General features: G+C 39.0%; 1 protein-coding gene across 1 annotated transcript in view; it reads left to right on the forward strand.

Moving 5' to 3' along the window:
- The first annotated feature begins 964 nt into the window (after nt 1-964).
- Nucleotides 965-22,432, forward strand: part of LOC145984402 (prolyl 4-hydroxylase subunit alpha-2-like) — a 92,133-nt gene continuing 70,665 nt past the window's right edge. Inside the window, exons 1-2 of the mRNA XM_083118062.1 lie at nt 965-1,067; nt 11,887-12,090. Coding sequence (XP_082974188.1) covers nt 11,897-12,090 — 194 coding nt within the window. The 5' untranslated portion in view covers nt 965-1,067; nt 11,887-11,896. The remainder of the gene's footprint in view (nt 1,068-11,886; nt 12,091-22,432) is intronic.

The following is a 22,432-nucleotide window of genomic DNA, read 5'->3' on the forward strand; positions in this document are numbered from 1 at the left end:
CTCTCTGGATTAATCGCAACGATGAGGATGAATGACAGTTTTATTTATAAATAAATAAATAAACAAAGCAGATACAATGGAACGTAATATCTTACACAAGATTCGAACATGGGGCACATGGCTTTGTATCGCCATACGCTAACCATCCTGTCAAAAAGATTGGCTTATTTGAGATATTTATCTTTGAGATAATAGGTACCGTTCGCTTCGTGTCGTATATAAACAGATCTCCTTGACAAGCTAAGTGCTAAGTAGATGGCTCCAAACGCGACAACTAATTTATTATTGCTGCATTCAGTTATTTTTATTTTGTATCTCTTCCCCTCTTTAACACTCCGCAGTAACTCCAGCTCAACCAAGATAAGAAAAACCCAATCCAAATCGCTAAATAAAGTGACAAGTCATTTGTTTTCCTCTTGCTTCCCCTTCGCTTGTGCCCGAGTGTCCTCGTGTTGTTATACGTATACATCGTGTACGGTTTACCTTCGGAATGATACAAACACTTAGCACTGAATAAAGATGACGATGTGCTGAAGAATGCCGCACATTTTGGCAACGCAGGGGCGGAATTACACCGTAAGCAGCTGATTGCATCGATCATGCTATCTCTGCTCGCTAACGGTTGGCGACGACAGCGCCAAGGGGGTTTCCCTTGATTGATTTGGTTTATTTTATATCGCTCTTGTGCCACTTTTGGTGGCGAAGTTGAGTGATGAAATTAATGAAGGGACACTCGCAAAGAACACCAATGTCCAGTCCGGGATTACAACCCGGGACCACTGGTGTCGTAGCGCGCTGTGATAACCACTCGTCCACGGAGGTCGGCTTCTTGGCCGAGTTGGAGGGCGCCTGCCGCGGTTACTGGTGTGAATCACGCCTTGACTGTGACAGAATGATGAAATGCCCGCTCAGGGGCCGCGCACAGGTACAATCGAGACGCGGGACAACGTGCCAGCCAGTTTCCTTGCTATCCATCTGCATTCGAGGTTGCGTGCTGACTTTTCGTGGCAAACTGCGACGAGTTTGCTTCACATTTGTAACTTTCCATGGTCCTCTAACCCTGTCGAGTAAGTAATATATCCTTTAATCACCTAGCAGTCCGACCGTAATCAGTAAAATTACTGTCATTTTTTTTTTGCAATATTAGCACTTATTTTTATGTTTGTTTTTCTGATTTTACGTCGCTTTTGTGTACCATTAGGCTAAACACGGCGATAAGCTTGGACTTGAAAAAGGAACATCCATGCCCATGACAAGACTCGAACCTGTGACAGTCAGTAGAAAGATCGTGAGTCCAGTACTTATGTTATAAATGTGTATAAAGTGGAGGAGGTTTTGCAGCTGATTTAATGCCAAATAGGAACTAGTGAAAAATTACGGGGGGGGAGGGGGCGTGAAATATTTGGAGGGTGGAGGTGGGACGTAAATGTAGTATAATGAATCTAGAGTATCAGTCACATAGGTGTCAGAGCACACTAAGTGCAGACTAACGATCTCACCATTGAAGGTTCCAGGTTCAAGTCCAGGCGTGAACATGGTTTTTACATATGAATAGAATCGGTAGTTTCATCATCAAATAATTGTAGTGATCAGTCAAAAGTGCAGAAAAGCAATGTAAATTTAGCAAAAAAATACATCCGTGTTTCTGCATAATGTTACATATTTCATAATCCTATCAAATTCAACTTGAAACTGAGCGGGGAAGTGTGTGCACGGCTATGTTCAGTCCCGATAAATCTATCTATGGGGACGACCGTCGTTTCCAACTAGGGAATACGTACCCCAAAAATCCATAATTGTGTGTTACGTATCTATATTATATTGATGTAATATACAATATGTAATATCCTTATACATATATGTATAAGACTATAGTGTCACATGTCGACTACTTCTAAGTTTCTAAGCATGTTATGGTCGCTGAAGTATGTATGTAGGCAGTCGAAGTTGAAAGTAGTTTTTTTAGTCGTGTTTGTTCTAAGCAAATTGTCCTTCGTTTGTTCATCCTGTTTGATTGGTTGATTTATTGATTGATGGATATGGTTTATTTTACTTCGCATTTCAGCCACTACTGGCTAATCGCGAAGATGAGGAATAGTTATGATATGATGCAATTGATGAAGAAAACCCATGCCCAGGCAGAGATTCGAAGTCGGGACCCCTGACGTCATAACGCTGTGCTAACCGCTTTGCCACGGTGGTCGGCTCATCCTGGTTTACCGGCCTGGGCTTGGGTGTTCTTTATGAGTGTTTCTTCATCAATTTCACCTAGTTGTCACTCATTACAATTAGTCACAAGTGGCAGAAAAGATACGTTAATGATAACGTTAAACAAACTGACTGATGTCGGCAGAATTTTATGCTCAAATATTATTTACATAACTTTGGAATCCCTAGATTTGACCGGAAATCCTTGACATGTCTAAAATGTTAAACTTTCTTTTTTTATTTAAATTTGTTGCTTTTCTAAAGTATCCAACATTTTTAAAGTATATCAGAAGCAATATGGTATCCCACTACTCCTGTATGAGCGCACTCGCTTCTTAACATATATGTATAAGACTATAGTCTTATACTGTTTTCAAGATTTGATCAATTTTTACTAAAACTATAGTTTTAGATCTTAGGAGTTAGTTTTGTCCACGATTATCTCTAGAATCAGTGGACAGAAAATTACGTAATTTACCGTGAGTACTAAAAAATTGTTTTTCTTGCTATCCGCTGTTTTGAAATTTCAATTTTTTCCCCTCATCTCTATATTGACAACCCTTTTCTAGCCAGTCTGGTCTACGCAGGACCTAACAAACTTCTAAAGGCCTGGAAATTCGCAGCAAGAACACTCGTCATCTCTTATCCCCTCCTCCCAGGAAATATAATACCACATATTTACGTAATTTATCTTTAAAAAAAATTACGAGCAAATTCTGGTCCCTTTACGCAGACCACCTTAAGACTTAAGCTCGATGTATCGGTGAGAATAAAAGCGGAGTTAGAAATTAAGTTCTATGAAAAATACTGGAGTCAGCAAATATCTTTCCATGTTCCCTTCTTGTTCTTGTCCAGCCTAAAATTTAAAACATGTATTGATTGATTTGATCTATTCCCCTTCGCTTTTCGCCACTTTTGGTTAATCGCGAAGATAAGAGTGATTGATGATATGATGAAATTGATGAAGGAACATCAAAGAACATCTAAGTCCAGGCCGGGATTCCAACAAGTGGACCCCTTGGCGCCATAGCGTGCGGTGATAACCACTCCGCCAAGGAGGGAGGCACATTCAATTAGTCTCGAGACGATACACCTTTTAGACGAAATTTTATGAAAATATCATCCCACATATCTTCTGGTCAATATCGTCGAGACCATACTTTTTCAATACCGTGATATATCATTTCGTGGTCAGTATTTTCGAATGGGTATTAATATGGTCGCTGAAGTATGTATGTAGGCAGTCGAAGTTGCAAGTAGTTGTTTTTAGTCGTGTTTGCCCTAAGCAAATTGTCCTTCGTTTGTTCATCCTGTTTGATTGGTTGAGGGGGAAGTTCGGTTTGTAAATTTCATGTTTTTATGGCTTCCACTGTCCTAGCTGTCCACATTTAACTAAAGAAAAGTAAGTGCAAGAATTGGCAGCTAATTAACTCATACTGAAGAATGGCGTAATCAAACAAAAATCCATTTAAATTACATACATGCTTCGCATTTATGCATACAATTGAAATTATTGAGGCGACGAAAATAAATGCTGGTGCACATTACGGTTGAGCAACACACAAGGACTTGAACGAACTCATTCAAACGGTAACTGACCTTGTGGCACCAAAGGCCGTTACCATGCACTTGCAAAGGGGTGTGAAGGAGCGCTCTGCACTTCTATCTGCAATACTAATTTTAATTTCTGCAGTAATGATAGTAAAGAGTAAACATGAAATATCGTTTATTAAGAGTATATGTATGGCAATCGAATGATCATACGTTTGTACGTACATTGGGGAAAATTTTGATTGAACTGGATTGATTTCAAGAAAACTGTGTGTACCGCCATGAAAACTTTCATAAAACTGCACCTTAGCGCAGCACACACAAGTGAAATTAATAGCAAACGTCATAGATCATAAATATTATTGAAACGGAAGTGATAAACATCTTTGTCCGTTCTATGAGCTCAACGATTGACACCATTTCACCTGTCTCAACTGCTGGACGTAAGTTAATTATTACTAACTTGTGTACAGCGCTTGCCTACCTACACAAGCAACTTGAGTGTGTTAAAGGAGGAACCCAATAAGGGAAGAATAAGCACTGAATTTGAAATTGTACATTTTTTTATGTTACACACATCGCATCTTTCACTATGGGAGTGTAAGGGGTGTCGTTTTCTCCGAACACCCAAATGTCAACCTCCCTTTTGGAGTGTAAGGGATGATCTTTGCCAAAGGCATTCAAGTGTCAACCTCACTTAGAACAACCCGGTAAACTGCATTTGTGTAGGTAAATGAGGCTCTGGCGTCTGTACCTACAGTCAGTATATTCCTCTACAGGTTTGAGTGTTTTGTCCTTATATGTGCTGAACAATTAAATTCCATAAGGTATCTCATTTGCTATATTTTACAGCTTTCACCTCGCACCGGTAAAACTTTTCATAACATTTATTTATTTTCTTATCATTGGATATATTTACGATAAATAATTGCATTGCACAATCGACAGGTAAGATAACAGTAGGCAAATTTTCAATAGCTATTTTCATTCTACGTCCTATGATGTTTAAATAATTGAATTGTGTTGGTTATGAAACTGATATTCTCTCCTAATTGGCATCTTTATTTCAATTCACGGCCCTCACATTGCAGAAAACAGAGTGAATGAACATGTTAACATGCTGATGGACAATTCGGCTACCCCTACTTTTGCTGTCGGCTGTACATGACCAATGTGAATATCCTAATAAATCTTTTTTAAGTTGCAGCTTGCTCAAATACTTGCCAGCCCTTTTATCCACCCACCCCCCCGCAACACACACACACACACACACCAAAAAAAAATCTGCGGCCACCACTGATGTTTTGCAAGATTACGTCGCATAATTATAGCGTTACGTTAATCAATGGCGATGGATAATAATGTTGATGAAGTGTGAAAGGACAATCATACTTCGCAGCTTGCCAAGCGGGCTTCACGGAGGCCGACACTCGTGGTGGTCTGGCTGCAAGTCGCGGCCCAAGGCGACTGGGTACGATTCACGGATACGACGACGAGGAGTAGTTCTGCAACCCACACAGTATCCGACGAATACAGACGAGGAGACAGGATTGTCAATTATACGGGTTACACCGAGTTCATAAAGACTTCCTCATTGCTCTGGGATTGTGAACGATTATGGGTTCGACCACCGGTAAAGGAACGTTTCAGTAATTCGGATTTCAACGTTATCCACTATTTCTCGGATATTCTACTTCATTTTTCTACCTCGTGGGTTAATCGCGACTAAGAGGATGAATTATGATCTGGTGAAATGGATGTTAAAATAAACACAATGATACATGATTGCCTTACGCAGGGTTCAAACCTATCTCTGGCTTTGTATGATTTTACTGCGAGATTTTGTGTTGATTTGTATTGCTTGGCTATACTTTAAATAAACATTCCAATATTACGTGTTGTGAATGTTCTTTTGGAAAAGTTGAGGAAACGTGTGTAGACTTTCGTATGCCAAAATAAAGTCGACGTAACGTAATAGTATTTCATATTCTACATGGATTTCAGTAAAAACTTGTTCTAAGAGAAACTTGACATTGAAACAAATAATGTTTTGAATAATTATTTTAGGCTCCCTATATACACAGACGGGCAAATTAGGCCAGGTCCTACAGTACAGAGTAGGATTTGTACTGCTAAAAAAACTTCTTTTATTGCAAAGCAAGAGGTTAACCACTAAGTTATTTAGGGGTCAACGTTAAATAAACTCGATATTATTACTAGGCCTCGGATTTTAGGTTTTTAACCTATATTTTCCTTTACAGGTATGACAGAAATAATAATTTATGTCAGCGTTTCGTTAAAAAACGCAACAACTGATGAAGTTTTATAGTGCCTAAAAAGTCCTATTTTGCTTGTTAGAACCTATTTTAGGTTTATGCGCCTAAATCAAGCCTTTTTTTTAGGTTTTTATATATTTTAAAAGGTTTTACAGGATTCTTATGTCACACAGAGGCATTTTCTTCGTTTGGCACTGAAAAAAGTCAATGACTAACGTGTTTGAAACGTACTCTCTGTCGATTTCCCTTCCTCCAAGTCTGTGGTGTTTTATCAAAGCTCTTAACAAAGCAAAATGTATCTCGCCATCCTTGTCTGCAAAGTCCAAGATGCAAACTTCTGATCCATGCGATCTTTCTCACTTTCGCTTCAGTTCGGTGCTTTCTGGCATTCATGCCTTGCAAAGTAATGTTTCAGCATTCAAATTTGCATCACTGACCATGTTAATGTTGAAATATTTAGCATAAAAATAATCCTCACAGACAAAAGGCGGAGTTTGACTGTGGATAACATGAATAAAAGATTGTTGCCTAACTATACGGCGAAGAGTGGATTTTAATAGCAAATTTCCAATGGTAAGTTCTGCCATAGCTGTAGGGTTAGGCAACATACAAAGTACATAACGTTATGCAAGATAGTGCGTATTTCAGGATATAGGTGTCCCATTTTCATTGCCGGTGACTATACCTAATCAGCATTTTTCAGGAATTTTGAACTATTTTAAGTTTTTTGAACCTACTTGAGGATTTTTCAAGCCTAACTTAAGATTTTTAGGACCTATTTTAGGATTTTTAGAACCTATTTTAAGGTTTTGCGAACCTATTTTAGGATTTTTAGAGCCTATTTTAGGAACCTAAAAGCACACTTGTTAGAACCTAAAAATTCGAGGTCTAATTAATACATAAACTCGCAAGATTTAGCACACTTCTATTAAGATAGAAAATGATGAACGCTCATTTCTTGTTCACTTGCGAGTATTTTAATTTTTTATTTTTTAAGTCCACTTTATGCACAGACAGGCTAATCTGTACAGGACCTACAGTTTAAAGTCTGATCCGAACCACTGTGAAATGTTCCTCCACCGGGTATCGAACCCGAGACCTCTTGATTGCAAGACGACACTATGCCATCGAGGAGACCCTCTTATTCACTTGTGCTTGTAACACTTTGTGGTTTTTTCGTCCCTTGACTACCTTCGACATTATTGTCGACTAGGAGAATGAATAGATCAGAGAGCATGAATTAATGTAAAAGATAGACTAATTGTCCAGTATTCAAATCCAGGGTCCTTGCATTCGCAGAGATTTGCATTATTAAGTCGCTCAGTGTTTGGAAATTAGCTACTTGTAACGCAGTTGCAGCTAACAGTTACTTTTTTTTTTTTTTTTTTGAGAAATTGTAATTTTAACTAGCTACTTTTAAAATAATGCAAATACATGAATACTTATATTATGTACCAGAAGCAAAAAATGCATGTAAGTCTTCACACATTAATTTTATTAGAATTAATGATCGTTGATTGTGTGTAATTTGTTTGCAACATTATTTCCAACAGAAAGTAACTGTAAAGGTAACTTACAGTTACTTTTCAAATACCAGCAACTGTAAATGAGTTACCTTTTAAAATTAGTAACTGTAACTGAGTTACTTTTTAAACATAATTTTCCGAACACTGGAACCACTACTCTACAGAATATTGTTTAACATGAAACCTTTTATAATATATACAAATCAAGGGAAGACATTTCCAGTCACTTTCTGACGATGGAAAAAGAACGTAAAGAAGGTATTGAAGCATTCAGCTACTCTAAGTACTTAAAGAAACTTTTCGTCTGTTTACACGAATAATGTAACTTATTAGCATGTGTTGAGGGCAATTCGTGTGTTGACACATTTGGTCGTGACTAAATGGTTAGATCTAACATTAGTTTTTTAAGCTACCGGATTTTCTTGCTGCACGAGTAATGGCGAGTGTAAATACACTGCCTTTGACATTTCATCTGCGTGTCCTACATGCATTGGAAAATAATTTGCTGAAAATTTTCGAAAGTTGGCACCCACTCTCTTGTCAGTTGTTAAGCAAAACACTCCGCATGCGAGATGAATAATGTGTAAAAACATTTTCTTTCTTTTTTTAACGGGGTAGCACAATGAGTACCTTCCACACAGATCATTTTCAATCTAGTTACTCTGTTAGCAACAGTAGCAAATTTGTGATGTTATCATCTTAAATTTTTTAACGAAGAATCGAAGTTTCAAACTAGTTCTTCAGCTTCACCATTAAGAATTTACTTTTGGTAAGTTCTCGATCCAGAGAAAACATTGATGGATTAGCACGCACCTTTAAGAAAGTTACATGTAACATGTAGTTTCGATGGCGACATCAAAATTTGGATTCTGAATTATGGCAAAAATCTTCCTTCCACACATCGATTGATTCACTGATTTTGAGACTGTGGGCACTTCAGCACATAAGCTATATTTGCCCGTCACACAATACGGAATATTCCCTTAACTAAAACAAAATGGAGGACAGACCTCTAACAAGAAAATATATCTCATTTTATTATATATATCTAATCAATATATTTCATTATTCAATTCTTAAAACTAATTCATTCATCCATTTGCTTCACACGAGCTAAAACTATACTCTCTGTGAGAACTAAAATATCCTTACTTATTAAAAGCTGAGGCTGTAAAAGGGCACTCAGCACACAAAAGGACAACCCCGGGACAACAGAGCCCTTTGGAGGATTATACTGGACGCCAGAGCCTCGTTGGCCTGCAATATTGCAGTTACCAGGATGTACTACGTGGAAGTGGGGTTGACTTGTGAGTGCCTTACCAGAAGGGCGCCCCCTTACACCCCTCCAGACATCAAGAGCGAACTCGTGGATCCTTGATTGAAGTAAGAGAACTTGGATCATTTTGTTTTTATGTAGTTTGAAAAGAAGTTTCTATTGGTTATACTGTAGGAAACATACAACTTGAAAATACTATTGCATTAGCCTAATTTCCAGTATCATGTTTTCCATCATTTCCATGCAGTTATTACTAACTACGGATATAATTCATTTTCACGATCGTTTGGATTGCATCCCAACATTCCTTAATAGGAAAATATATGATGGTTGAGATATGCACGTTTTTTTCCTTTTGCCATCAACATTGGTGTTAATGTGTTTCGGAATCATAATATTTCAAATGTAGATATTTGATAAAAGTCGCGAAGAATTCACTATTATGTAGTAACTTGATTAGTGATGAAGGATTGACACGGGTCACTCCGACCAAGTGAACATTCGATTACGGGCTCTCATGTAGATTCGTAAGGGTAATGTTTAAATGCTTCCGAGATCAACTGGAACATTACCCTACAAGATTTCACGCTTGATGCTAAAGAGTTAAAGAGAATCGAGATAGCTACGTAGATAATATGATATGGGTTCACATGTGCAACCTGGCGTCACTGAACAATCTCTAACCGCACATCTGGCAGATGAGCCTTAAAAGGCTTTTTTTTTCATTCATGAATTATCAACCTCGTTTCTACGTTTGGTCTAGTTTCAAGCTTGTAGCTTTTACTGCAATGGAGGCCTTCAGTTGACTTTCCTTCAGTGTGAAAAGTTCATAACATCCTACATCATCAAGATGGCATGTATGGAACAGTGAATCCATTACGTCATTGTGGACACCGGGTATTCAATTCTCATTTTTCGTGGTTTCTCTATAGCTATTTTCAGCCAATGCTGGTATGTTACCTTTATTGAAGTTCACAAATAAATATTAGCTTGGTAGCCGAGTTCATAGTGTGTTCGGCTCATTTCGACTGACATTATCTGGGAAGTTTTTGAGTTCGAGCATTGAGTGGGTATGCCGCACGAGCTTATCAAATCCTCCTTAATCCTCTTCGCGATTAACCTAAAGAGACGGAAAATCGAAATCGAATAGCCAAAATAGAATCACAAAAATTACGGTCGTTCCTTTGAGATTAAATTATTGTTATACTAAACTCTGGCCCAGGACTAGCCAAATGGATTTTCATTGAATGACGTGTGGTCAGCACATTGAGTCCCATCGCCGCTGTTTTCTGACTTACGAGACTATTGACTTCAAATATTGTCATCACGATGCTAGGTCAACACAGAAATTTTGTAGCTCCCACAGATGATCGCACCTGGGAACTTTCGCATCAAAGGAGAGTGTTCCAACCACACAGCTATGCGGGAGCTCAAAATTGTTTCCATGACTTTTGTTTCATTATCTTCTACATGGGAACTACATAGAAATAGAGTTAGGATAAGTAACCGAGCGCGTTAAGCAGTCGACTTTTGATCTCGTCACCGAAATTCCAGGGCTTCAGGTCCCGCCCTCGTCGCTGCGATAAGCCAAAAGTGGCAGAAAAACGACGCTAAATATGTATATTTAAAAAATACAAAGATAAGTGTAATAGACAAGTCAATATAACTGACAAGCAAACAACACGAACAATGATTCATATATAAATCAGCGTACAATTTTGGTCGATGGCCACAGCTTTTTATCTCCACTGTCACGGTAATTTTCATGTGATGAGTTACCATACAACACGCTACAGTACATAAAATTAGAAGAAAAGACCCAACTTTCAGTTCGACATTGGATGATGCTTGTGGTGAGGGAAAACTCTCCGCCGATGATATGTACCCTAGAGGCCGTAAACGCCACATTTCAAGTTGAGCAACTCTGCATTAACGTTCAGCGCCGATGAGATTTTGGCAGGTGGAGGTCACACTCATTAGAGCTGAATGGGCCAGAAAGGAAAGTTGTGGGTGTATACCATCAGACAAATGTCAATTAATGCGGAAGATCTTTTGAATATTGTCGAAACACAAGAGGAAGTCTTCGGAACCAGGAAATATGAATTTGAGATGAGATTGATGTGTTCGGTTTCCTGGAGGAGAGAAACGCATGGAAATGTTCATTTTGGTGTATACGTACGAGGTATACACATACATTCATACATACAGGGTGTTACCGTTCAACACCAAACCTTTACAGCGTCTCGAGAATATCGAGATGAACACCTTTACTTGATAACGTTTTGCTCGTTAAGGCCTCGTTTCAACGCTACGAGCTCTCTAAAATCGGCATTTTCTGTTCTGTATGTAGGTATACGGTACAGATCCAGTGTCCATGTCTCCCAAAATTGAATACTGTTCTCCAATTTGATCAATAGCATGTCACTCAAACATAACTAGGCTGTCCTAAAATTCGTCCCAGACATTGTTGGTCACAGAGTTCAATCTGCAGGACAACTACAAAAACCCAACCCTTGTGCAAACACTAAATTCCAAGCAACTGACGAGAAATTCACACTTGCAGATCTGAAATTATACTTCTAAGCAACCATTGCTCATGCAAGAAGAGAGCTCCTACTTCAGAAACTCTAATTTCAAGTGTCTTCTTTAGTTACTCTTAGCACTCAACTTATCGCTTACTCAGAGCCTAGATTAAGCCTCATCCAAAGTTCCTTGATTTTTAAATTGAACATCCAGAAAAATTTTCTTCCAAGTCTCACAAGTATTTTTGTTCATAAGGATTCATAAGGATATTATGTAATAGTTATAGTAATTTACTTTTCATACACACTTGATGTTGTTTTTACTACCCTGTGCTCATCAATTGACATTCCAATGTCGTTAAATAAATAAATATTCAAAAAAGGTATAGCAGATTATTGATAACTGTGATATTTTCTATCGGTATATGTTTTGAGAACAGGCATGTAAGTTTGAAATATTTGAATGTGTTACATTCAAGCGATCATCAGTACACAGAATTGTAAATTGTTCTGCTTGTATTTTACAGGTAAGCGGCCATGTGGTCCTTAGCTTGTCTAGCTCTAGTGGTGAACCTAGTTTTAGCCCAATGGATGCAGAGTGCTGGGCCTAGAGATGATTTATTCTCCGCAACCTCTAAGCTAGAGAATTTGGTGTCGTACGAGAATCAACTAGTGGACTTTTTGGACGAGTATGTGAGGAATGCCGAAGCCAGGCTCAACACTATAAAGGAGTGAGTTTCTTGTTGTCATTTTATTCTTAAATTGTGATGTTTGTGATGAAGTTGGCTCGAAACTACTTATTAAGGTAAGGTTTTCTTAGAAGATGATTCATCTTAAATATCAAGAATTCATGTAGCCCAGTCGTCGAGCTTTGCGTGAAAAATTTTACTGCAGTCTTTTAATTTCTTTTTAATATATTGTGTATAAAACAGGCTTTCAGGGTACAGAGCAGGAAGTGTTGACCTTGAACTGAAGAATCTTTGACCCTAGTTCAAGTATTCGGTAGTCGAAAAAGTCGTGTTTTAAGTTTGGAAAAACATCACGTTCATGCTTTCTTAAATGCTCGTTGGGTTTGTGGATTTGACAAGGCGGAAAATTATAAAGTGACTGTGAACTCATTATTTCAGGTAAGTTTGGTGCCATACACATTCGTCGCCTAGGCCCAAGTTGGTCCGCCGTTTCACTACAACAAAATGCGTGTGTAAGCAACCACGAACCCAGCTAACTGTACAATATGACCTTTAGTAGTCTAAATGATATACAATGTCGGATTATATTACGAAACAAAATTTCTAAATCCAGTCGGAGATTAAGTGAGAAGAATCAAACAATTGCGAGTACATCATTAAATATTAAGGAATAAACAATAAAACGCATTTAAACCCAAAATTCATTTGACACCTCGCTACCCACTTCACCACGAAAGTTTTGTAATTGTCATTTTGTGAACACTTAAAATGATTTGTGAATGGTTGTGGACCAATTGAAATATACATTAATTTAATATCCATCGTTATCGTCGAGATTAATCTGGAGAGGTAGAAAAGCTCGTAAAAATAACAAAGACAAATACAAAATTACAGATTGCTTATTTCATTTATAAATAGAACCTTCACACCTTCAATAGATTCCTATTTCTTGTACTCTAAAGAGATTGCGTTTTCAATTTAGATTATTTTACGTCGGTCTTGAATTAATCACGACGATGAGGATGAAAAGGTGAAATGGATGATGAAACAATCATACATGCATGCCTTGACCATGATTCGAATCTGGGGCCTTTGGCTTTGCAGCGCACTCTGCAACCAAGACGGGCTATTAAGGCTAAAGTAATTTTAAAAACAATAACTAATTTAACATAATTCCATCAATATGTATTAAGAAAACATGTATTTTCAAAAACTATTTGCCTCAGATTAACCAGGTTATTTTTTTACGTTGGTATAAGTCTAGAAAATGTTTGTTTCTAACTTGGTCTTTCTTCCATTTGCCAGTTTCTTTGATCTATTTGGGAGTATAAAAAAATAAAAAACACTGAGCAAAATTCTTGTAACGTGGTGTCAATTTACTCACTTCAATCATGTATATATTGGACGTATAAGTTTGCATTGTTGGGAACTGTAGTATAGAAAAATCCAGTTGGCTGTCAAGTTCCAGTGGGTGATTGGTATAGCCTTTCAGTTGCTACGTTGCGAAATGAAACATGAAAGCCGCAACAGTTTGCTGAAGGTTCCAACTGAACAGGGTCACAAAACGTGACCTTTTGACTCCATGTCCTCCCGAACGGAGTCGAAATTACATGGTCCGCTCGGGTACGGCATTTGGAACGTGTCAAGAGGAGGGGCTGTAGCAATTTTTCCTTGAAATGAATTGACGAAAACACAATGAAATAAACTATAGGATGCCGTAGAGAAAAGAGCGCCCGAGGCCTGTCATCTTTCTTCAATGTAATTGCATTAGATCCGTGTAGTGCCATGCATCACTCTCGCCATGTTAAGCCATTCAAGTGTGGTATAGGTTTCTTCAGGAAGGAGATCATCGTAAACCTCTTTATTTAGTTCGGTTACGAGAACTCACAACTGCTTGATCGTTGAACAAATGGACGTCCGTTAATTTCAAGCTGTGTAGCGTGGCGTTGCTTGAGGAACGTATAAAGATCCGTTATTTATTGCCACAATTGAAGTTAATTACACTCTCATTTTCCGCCTGGTTGATGCCGCCGTGCTCAAAGAACGCTGATGGTATCTCTAAGAAGGATGGAACAACCCACACAGTATATTTTGTTTGATCTTCACATCGTGGTAGGTATAATGATCCGTTTGGTCTGTAATAATCTCGGATACAGTTTTCCTGTTTAAAGTATTTTCTCCAATGATAGAACTTTTCTTAAACATTTGACATTTTACTGTAGCATCGGAAATTTCGAGTAAAATTTGTGTAGAATTTTTTTGTGATTTTCAAGGTGAACTGCAATACTGAAAATTACATCCTGCCGACCTGCATGCTATTGGTAAGCGTATGGATTTGGATAATTTTCCATCGTTAATTGGAAGCCAATATGAGCTGTGTGATCGACCGGAGTTTATTTTGGATATGTACAGTCACCGGCAATAAAAATGGGACACCAGATCCTGAAATACTCGCTTCGCTGCATGGCGTTATGTGTGGTGCCTAACTCTACGGCGATAAGTGGATCTTAATAGCAAATTTTCAATGGCAACTTCTACCACCGCCGTAGAGTTAGGCAACATACATAACGCTATGCAGGGAAGCGAACATTTCAGGATCTAGGTGTCCCATTTTTATTGTCGGTGACTGTATGTATGTATACATGAAAAGGCAAAGCTATCCACTGCACATTGCAGCAATAGGGCCTCACACATACACGGTCTCTGGCATTGTGGAGGTGATGTGATCAGCACCACGCTCGGGCCTCCTTTACCCCTCAGAGTTGTCTGTTTATTTGAGGCTGGTTGAATCCCAGAGTCGGTCCATGCAGGGATCATGCTTTAAAAATTCCCTCCTGAATTTGTCCACCCTTGGAATCGAACACAGGACTACAGCGACACAAATGTATGTATATATAACAACCAAAATGGAAAGAAACACATACATGTTTTCCTGGCGACCAATTAGGACAACATACCTAACCTGTTGCCCCCTGCTATTTCTTTGTAATCTTCCTTCAAAAAGTACGACAGAGTTTGAACTGAGTCCACTTTATGCTCAGATAGGCTAATCCGTATTAGACCTACAATATAAAGCGGAATCCAAATCACTGTGCATTGTGCCTCCACCAGGAATCGAATCTGGGATCTGTAGATTACAAATCAACAGTGTTAAGTCACTACGCTTTGAGAGAAAAACACTCATTTACTCCAGAGAACGCCTTCAGTGAAGTCCACAAGGAACGGATCAGTTTTCCAACGTAGATTCTTCAATCAAATAAGTCTTGATTAACCTTAGATGGAGAATACGCGACGTTAAATAACCCTGAAAAAAAATATGAAATCTTCCGCGCGTGCTGACACTGCCCGAAGCATTTCCCGTTGTTTTCTTCTTGTTCGCTCTTGTGGTGGGTGGGTGTGAAGGTGCGGTAACCATCACGTTTATCCCGAAGGTAAGAGAGCCTCTCAAATGAGGACCTCGCCTATTTATTAACCACACATCGTCCAGCTTTCTAGCACAGGACGCAGCTATAATGTGCTGCTCCGAAATTGAAACAATGGTGGAAGTTGAATAGAAACTATGACTCACATCCTTGTCCTGATTAGCTGCCTGTTCAGGAAAACTTACACAACAGGTGTCTATAATATTAATTTACACATTAATAATGTTCTGAACGTGGGCGTCGAAAGCGGGGAGTGAGTGGGACGCGCCCCCACAATAATATTTGAAAATATATTATGCAGGATGTAAGAGGTGATCTTTTCGGAAGGTACTCTAATGCTCTTCCACGCAGTACACACTTCACAACGCTTTCTTGCAGGCTAACGAGGCTCTGGCGTCTGGGTCCACATCCTCTTCCGGTTTTGTGTTTTATATCCTGTCCATGTATGCATGCTTTTCATCACTTTCATCTAATCAATTATCCTCATTAGCGCGATTGTCAAAATAGGAAGAAAAGCGACGGTAAATAAACCAACAACCAATATTGGTGTATTTATTATACAGGGTGATTAAAAAGTCCCTTAACATCCCCTCATAGAATGTAAAGGAGTTAGGCTAGGTTGGTCATGATAGAAACCAGTTAGGCCTAGGGTGTGTTCCAAGCGGACGTCCGCCATATTGGTGGCCGCCATATTGAATGCAACTCATTTTTTTTTAAAATGGGAAGGTGGTGATGTGATACATCAAATCAGGCTAGAATTTCACGAGAAATGCAATGATGAAGGTTTTTCGACGTATCTTTAACCAGTAAAACGTTATGACTGCATCATTGGAACAAATATCTCATTTTCCAGGTGTGAGAAAACAGTGCCAGAATTCTCTTAACAAACATGTCGATATCGAACTGCTATCTGCGGAGAGAAATTCACCTGCCATTGCAAATGATTTTAATCAACGACACCCCCAACGAAATCCAATGTCACATGGAATGTATATCTGATATTTTCTTAACATCAACCACTGCGGTCGAAACAAATTTCACATGCTTTTTAAGATATTTTCTTTTGTATGAGGACCCGAATTGTGGGTGGAGCTCTCTCAGCAGATTGAAATAGAAGTGATCTGAGTTAAATTCTCATCTGAGACAAATCATAAATTAAACAGCATTAAGTTGACGCCAGTTTTAGTGGTTCGTATCCTATGTAAAACTGTATTCCCACTAATTCAATTTCAATTGTAGGGTTCAGTCCTTTTTGCGACTTCCGTGGAATTATCTTCATCGCTGGAAATGGCCTTGGCAGCACGAAGGAGAAGCTTCAACTGTTTTTTGCTGACGGAATTGTTACGAAAGAAAAGAAATTACTGCAATTTGTATAAGTTCACGAAATGGAGAAAGTTTCCACTGTCACGTTTTATAGTGACATAAAGCATTGTCACCACTCATATTGTTATTTCATGGTTTCATAATAAAGCCAGCATCCAAAGAATCTGACAAACTTGTTAAGAAATGTTATTCGTCTCTCAAAGGGGGTGTGCGTGTATTTTGTTGTGCGTAAATAACTCTTCACACGCATCATAAAAGTAAGTTCTAGGTCCCATGCGTGTGTTCTCTTCCCGGGCTGGTACAGTGATCTTCGGTGTCTGTGGTACACTGAGAGACCGTAAATTACGACTGATGTGCACAAGAAATAACACTTCTTCATTTAAAACAAAGCAAATTGGGTTAGTTCTCTACCTGGAGCATCACGAAACGTAACAGTATATTGTAATTGTAATCTGCTACAAAATTTCACTTTTGTATTATAAAATTCACCTATTCAAGTTTACTGGAGTTCACGCAGCAAGTGTGCGTATACACACACATATATATATATGTATAAATACTACACACACATTCCCAAGAATATCTATACATTTATTCTGTAAAAATGGCTCGAATATTGCTAAAAATATTACTATTTCCACGTAAATGTTAGTTTGTTCAATGTTATGTGGCAGATTTTTTTTTATTTACTATTTAACAAATTAAAGACTAGAATGTTTTTAATTTGTAAAATGTAAACACTACTCTCTCTAATCTTTAATGCTTGTAGAACCAGTCGACGATACCCTTGTATCCACATAGCAAAAAAAAAGTGTTTTGCAATCAAAGGTTAAGTCCCATTACAATGGTTCGGATCACGTTGCCGGCCTTCGATAGGAGTTGTTATCGCAGTGCGCTACGATGCCAGCCAGGGGTCTCGTGTTCGAATCCAGGCCTGGCCATGGGTGTTCTTTGTATGTGTTCCTTCATCAGTTTCATCATTCATCCTCATCTTCGGAATTAGCCGAAAGTGGCAGAAAAGTAACGTAAAATAATCTCAATCAATCGCATCATGTGGATTCAGTCCGCTCAGCAGATACAGTTACGGACATCTCTGGGTTGTAATGATCCCATTGAAGTCAATGGGGTCGTTACAACCCAGAAGTGTCCGTGACTGTACATTACCTAACGTTACCGGTAATTAATTTACAATTTCCGATGTATGCACCCTCACACGCAATTAAGGCGATGAACATGGATTCTTCAACAACAATTTTCATCATTTGTACATACCGTTATAATTGTATTGTATGGCATTATATGACGCAAGTGAACAATTCATTGGATCTTGATGAGCCACACATTCGAGAGTCTATAGACTTACGCTTGAATTACCAGTACCTTTGAATGCTTTGAATATTTATGGATTAATAATCGCTGTTCTGTGTGCCGCTCTACATTTTCTGTGATACTTCCCGTTCTTCTTCTGCTCACGCTTTTACTCAATTAATTTCATTACTCGACGTTTGTAAGTTTATTACACTGGCATTCAAATTTCCTCCAGATGTGCATTTACAACTTTGTTATTGTATCTAACTGTGCATAATTATTATTGCCTTCTAACTTTTGCCACATGTCGCTCTGTTCTACTTGCAAATTCAAGCAAATAAGAGTCTGTAACAATATCTTTGTAAACGCTATTGGGCTTGGAAAAAATAGTGTCAGGCTTTCGACAATGTTACCAATATTTGAATTTTCCCCTCAATTGAACAAACAACGTAGAACTTATTAAGATTACATTTCATTAATATAATTTTAATGCATGCTTCTCACGTGCCTGAACGTACTCTTATTTCGAACGAATCCACATTTAAAACACAGAACCTTATATTTCATATTTATCCTTTAAATCTGAGTTTTGGTTCAGTTTCTAATTAAACGTGTGATATACTCTCCACCCTTTCTGCATAACTGCAGTTTTGGTTCCAAATGGTTACAGCAATCATGATACGGTACCGTACCGCAACGGTAAATCTATATTACCTGAATGTAATCGCTGAGCTGAGTCCAATTGCGTCAATTGGAACCAGGTGAACTGTGACATTTCGTACATAATTACTAGTTTTATTACAATTACGAGGCGCATCCAGAAAGTAAGTTTCCCTATTTTTTTAAAAAAAAAAACACAACCCAGTTTCAGGAAACCATTTATTGGCAACAGGTACAGCAAAGGTTCAGCTATTTTTCAACATAGCAACCACCAGAATTGAGACACTTGATCGTATCGTGGTATCAACTTTTGGATCCCACTGTCGTAGAACTCTGCCGCCTGTGAATGGAACCAGCGTGTGACAGACGTCTTCAGCTCTTTGTCGTTGCCAAAACGCTCACCGGAGGACAGGAATTTCTTGAGGTGCAAGAAAACGTGAAAATCGCTGGGAGCCAGATCAGGACTGTAAGGTGGATGATCAAACAACTCCCAGCCAAATACCGTCAAAATAGCTGCTGTGCGCCGAGCCGAATGTGGACGAGCATTGTCATGGAGGAGCACAACACCTGCTGTAAGCATGCCACGCCTCTTGTTTTGAATGGCACGTCGCAATTTCCTTAGTGTTTCACAGTAATGGTCAGCGTTCACCGTTTCACCTCTGGGGAGGAAGTCTATGAGCAAAATGCCTTTCCTGTCCCAAAACACGGTGCACATCATTTTCTGTACCGACAGCGTCTGTTTGAATTTCTTCTTGACCGGAGATCCACTATGCCGCCAATGCATTGACTGCTGCTTGGTTTCCGGGGTGAAGTGCGAAATCCACGTCTCATCGCCCGTGACGATCCTGTCGAGGAAATCATCGCCGTCATCATGGTACCGTTGCAGGAATGTCAGTGCTGATCCTGAACGTTTCATTTTGTTTTCGGTGTCAGGTTTTTCGGCACCCACCTGGCACACAATTTTTTGAACAGCAGGCGCTGCGTGACAATCTCATGCAACACGGATCGCGATATCTGCGGGAAAAGGCTACTCAACTCCGTAATCGTGAAGCGACGGTTCTCTACGATGCGCTGCCGCACCAGCTCAACCAGATCATCAGTGATGAGGGACGGACGCCCACTGCGCTCTTCATCACGGACACTTTGACGACCTTCCGAAAACTGCCGACACCAGCGACGCACCATCTGCTTACTCATAATGTTCGGCCCATAGACCTGACAGAGCTGACGATGAATGTCAATTGGCGCAATGCTTTGTGCATTCAGGAACTTTATCACCGACCGAACCTCGCATGCGGCGGGAGAAGGAATACGAGCTTCCATTTCGGACCACTGCTGCCTCGATACTGCCATGCGGCGGGAGAAGGAATACGAGCTTCCACTTCGGACCACTGCTGCCTCGCTACTGGCGCCGGGCGGGATCTGTCCGCCTGGCATATGATTGATACGCATGTGCAATTTACACGGCTCATTATGTTTACTTTCACGGGGAAAAAATAGGGTAACTTACTTTCTGGATGCGCCTCGTAGTTATTCTGTGTGAAAAAATATTTTCTGCGCTTCAGAATGTTGAAATTACCATAAAATGTTGGTTACAGGGCATTCCCATTACATTTTTTAAACATAATTTTCAAAACTCTCACAGTTTGTAAAGGCCCATACCAAGGCCAGCTCGAGTAGGCTGCAGATCTTGAGCGAATAATGTGCCTAGAACCTATATCCAAAAATGTTCAGATGAATTCAAAAGATTTTAGGTTCTCAGTCAAACACATCAGTGTCGTACTATATATACCTGGGTATGATGCTATCTTATGGGTTATGATCTCGGTTTGCCCGTCACTATCAATTCGATAGTTGTTAACTCTAATGATAATTATGATACTTAAAAATGAGAAATAATTTATATATTTAGATGAAATTTATTCTACAGTTATCTCCCTGCAAGTCAAATGTGCGCAATGTGGACAGATCAACGAGAAGTTAGTGGTTACTTCTAAAAGTGAACACTGTTCAAAACTGTAGTGCTTGTGAGCCTCTATCCGACTACTTACTAAGCAAACTTGCACAAGGTCATTACATGTCATTTTCTTTTTCATCAATTTTATCACATCAACATTCCTTCCCATCGTCGTGATTAGAGAAAAGAGGCTGACAAGCGGGGTAAAATAATGAAACAATCAATTGAGTATGTTGTCCCAGGTAGTGATTCGCCTTCAGTAAAACACACACACGCAAACCAATGAAATAATCACTAACTAGAAACGGCCCTATAAGTGGTCTAGTTTCTTAGTCTTAAGCACCGGGGTAATCTAAACTGGCAATAAACAATTAACTTGTATTTTGAGACCTCCTGAGCAGCAGCAGCAGCCTCCCCCTCCCCTTCCCCCCCGCCAACCTGAAAGTAGTATAATATGCAGTGTATATGCGCCAACAGATGAAAATCCTCCTCTTCGGACAGGGGAATTGTTATTCCATTTCTCAGCAAATTTGAGAAACAACATCACGCATAAATTATTTCCTCCATGCTTTTTCTTATGCATATTTGCAAGAACTTCTTAAACAATAAGGTTAAGGAGTACTGCATGCAATATGTTTGTATGATGACTTGCCAATCTCTCATGAGAGCCAAGGTACGAAGGATGGTTTTGTGCTGAGGAAGCACTTCAGCTCAGAAGATGCTAACAAATGCTCATTATGCATGTTCGTTCGAGACACTTGTGATTGGAAAGTGGACGCCTCCGTAAGGTTTCATCGTCTTCTCTTGTTACAAGAATTCGCAGTCTCCAGACGAAAGTGAAAAAGTAAATAGCTGTATAGTACCAATATTTCCTGTTTGGCAACGTAGACAAGTAGATTTCAGTTAGTTATCCAAGTCAACACCTATCGTGTAATATTACAGCAAACTCTTCCTGTGTGCGTTAACAACAGCAAATGAGTAATTACATTTCAGTGACATTTCACTTACATTTAATTGTCGAGTAGTTGAACTGCAGATTCATCTGCCGTGGCGCTCGTAATTTGTTGAGTGGAACGAAATTTTTTACCGTGTTGTCAATGACCTTGCTGATCTGGAGTTGATGACTACACACACACACCACATTATATATACATATATGAAGTCAAATAACCAAGCAAAAAGGTACTCTACTCTGCAGCCACCGCACCAAGTGTATTTTCCAAAATTTTGTAGATTTTGTAGGTAAGTTCACCATCTTGAAGCGCTTTAACCAATTCCACTAAAATGTAATACGACCGTAATCTCTGGGCGTATCTAATCAGCTTAAAATCCTAAATTTTCTTCAGCTATCATAAAAGTGATGTGATATGCCCCAATCCACCCCGTTCTTCCTAAACCATGCAACATATCACAAAATGTTTTAAGATAAACTGTAGTTTGAGTGAAAGGTTCTAAAACAGATTGAACTGCATTTGTTTATATCCAAAAATGAGACTTAGGGATTTAAAAATATCTACAGAATTTCAAACGTCCACCATCTTGAAACGCCTGGACCGATTTTACTCAATTACAACACCAGATCAGTTATCCAATACATCAAGTAGTTGCATGAATTTCAGCCTGAACAATGGTGTAATTGTGATTTGATCAGCACTGTATGTGCAGTAACGTACATCTTCAGTACATTGATCAATACTTTATGGAAAATTTGATA

Source organism: Lepisma saccharinum, chromosome 2 (assembly GCF_977018435.1).
Source record: "Lepisma saccharinum chromosome 2, izLepSacc3.1, whole genome shotgun sequence".
NCBI lineage: Eukaryota > Metazoa > Arthropoda > Insecta > Zygentoma > Lepismatidae > Lepisma > Lepisma saccharinum.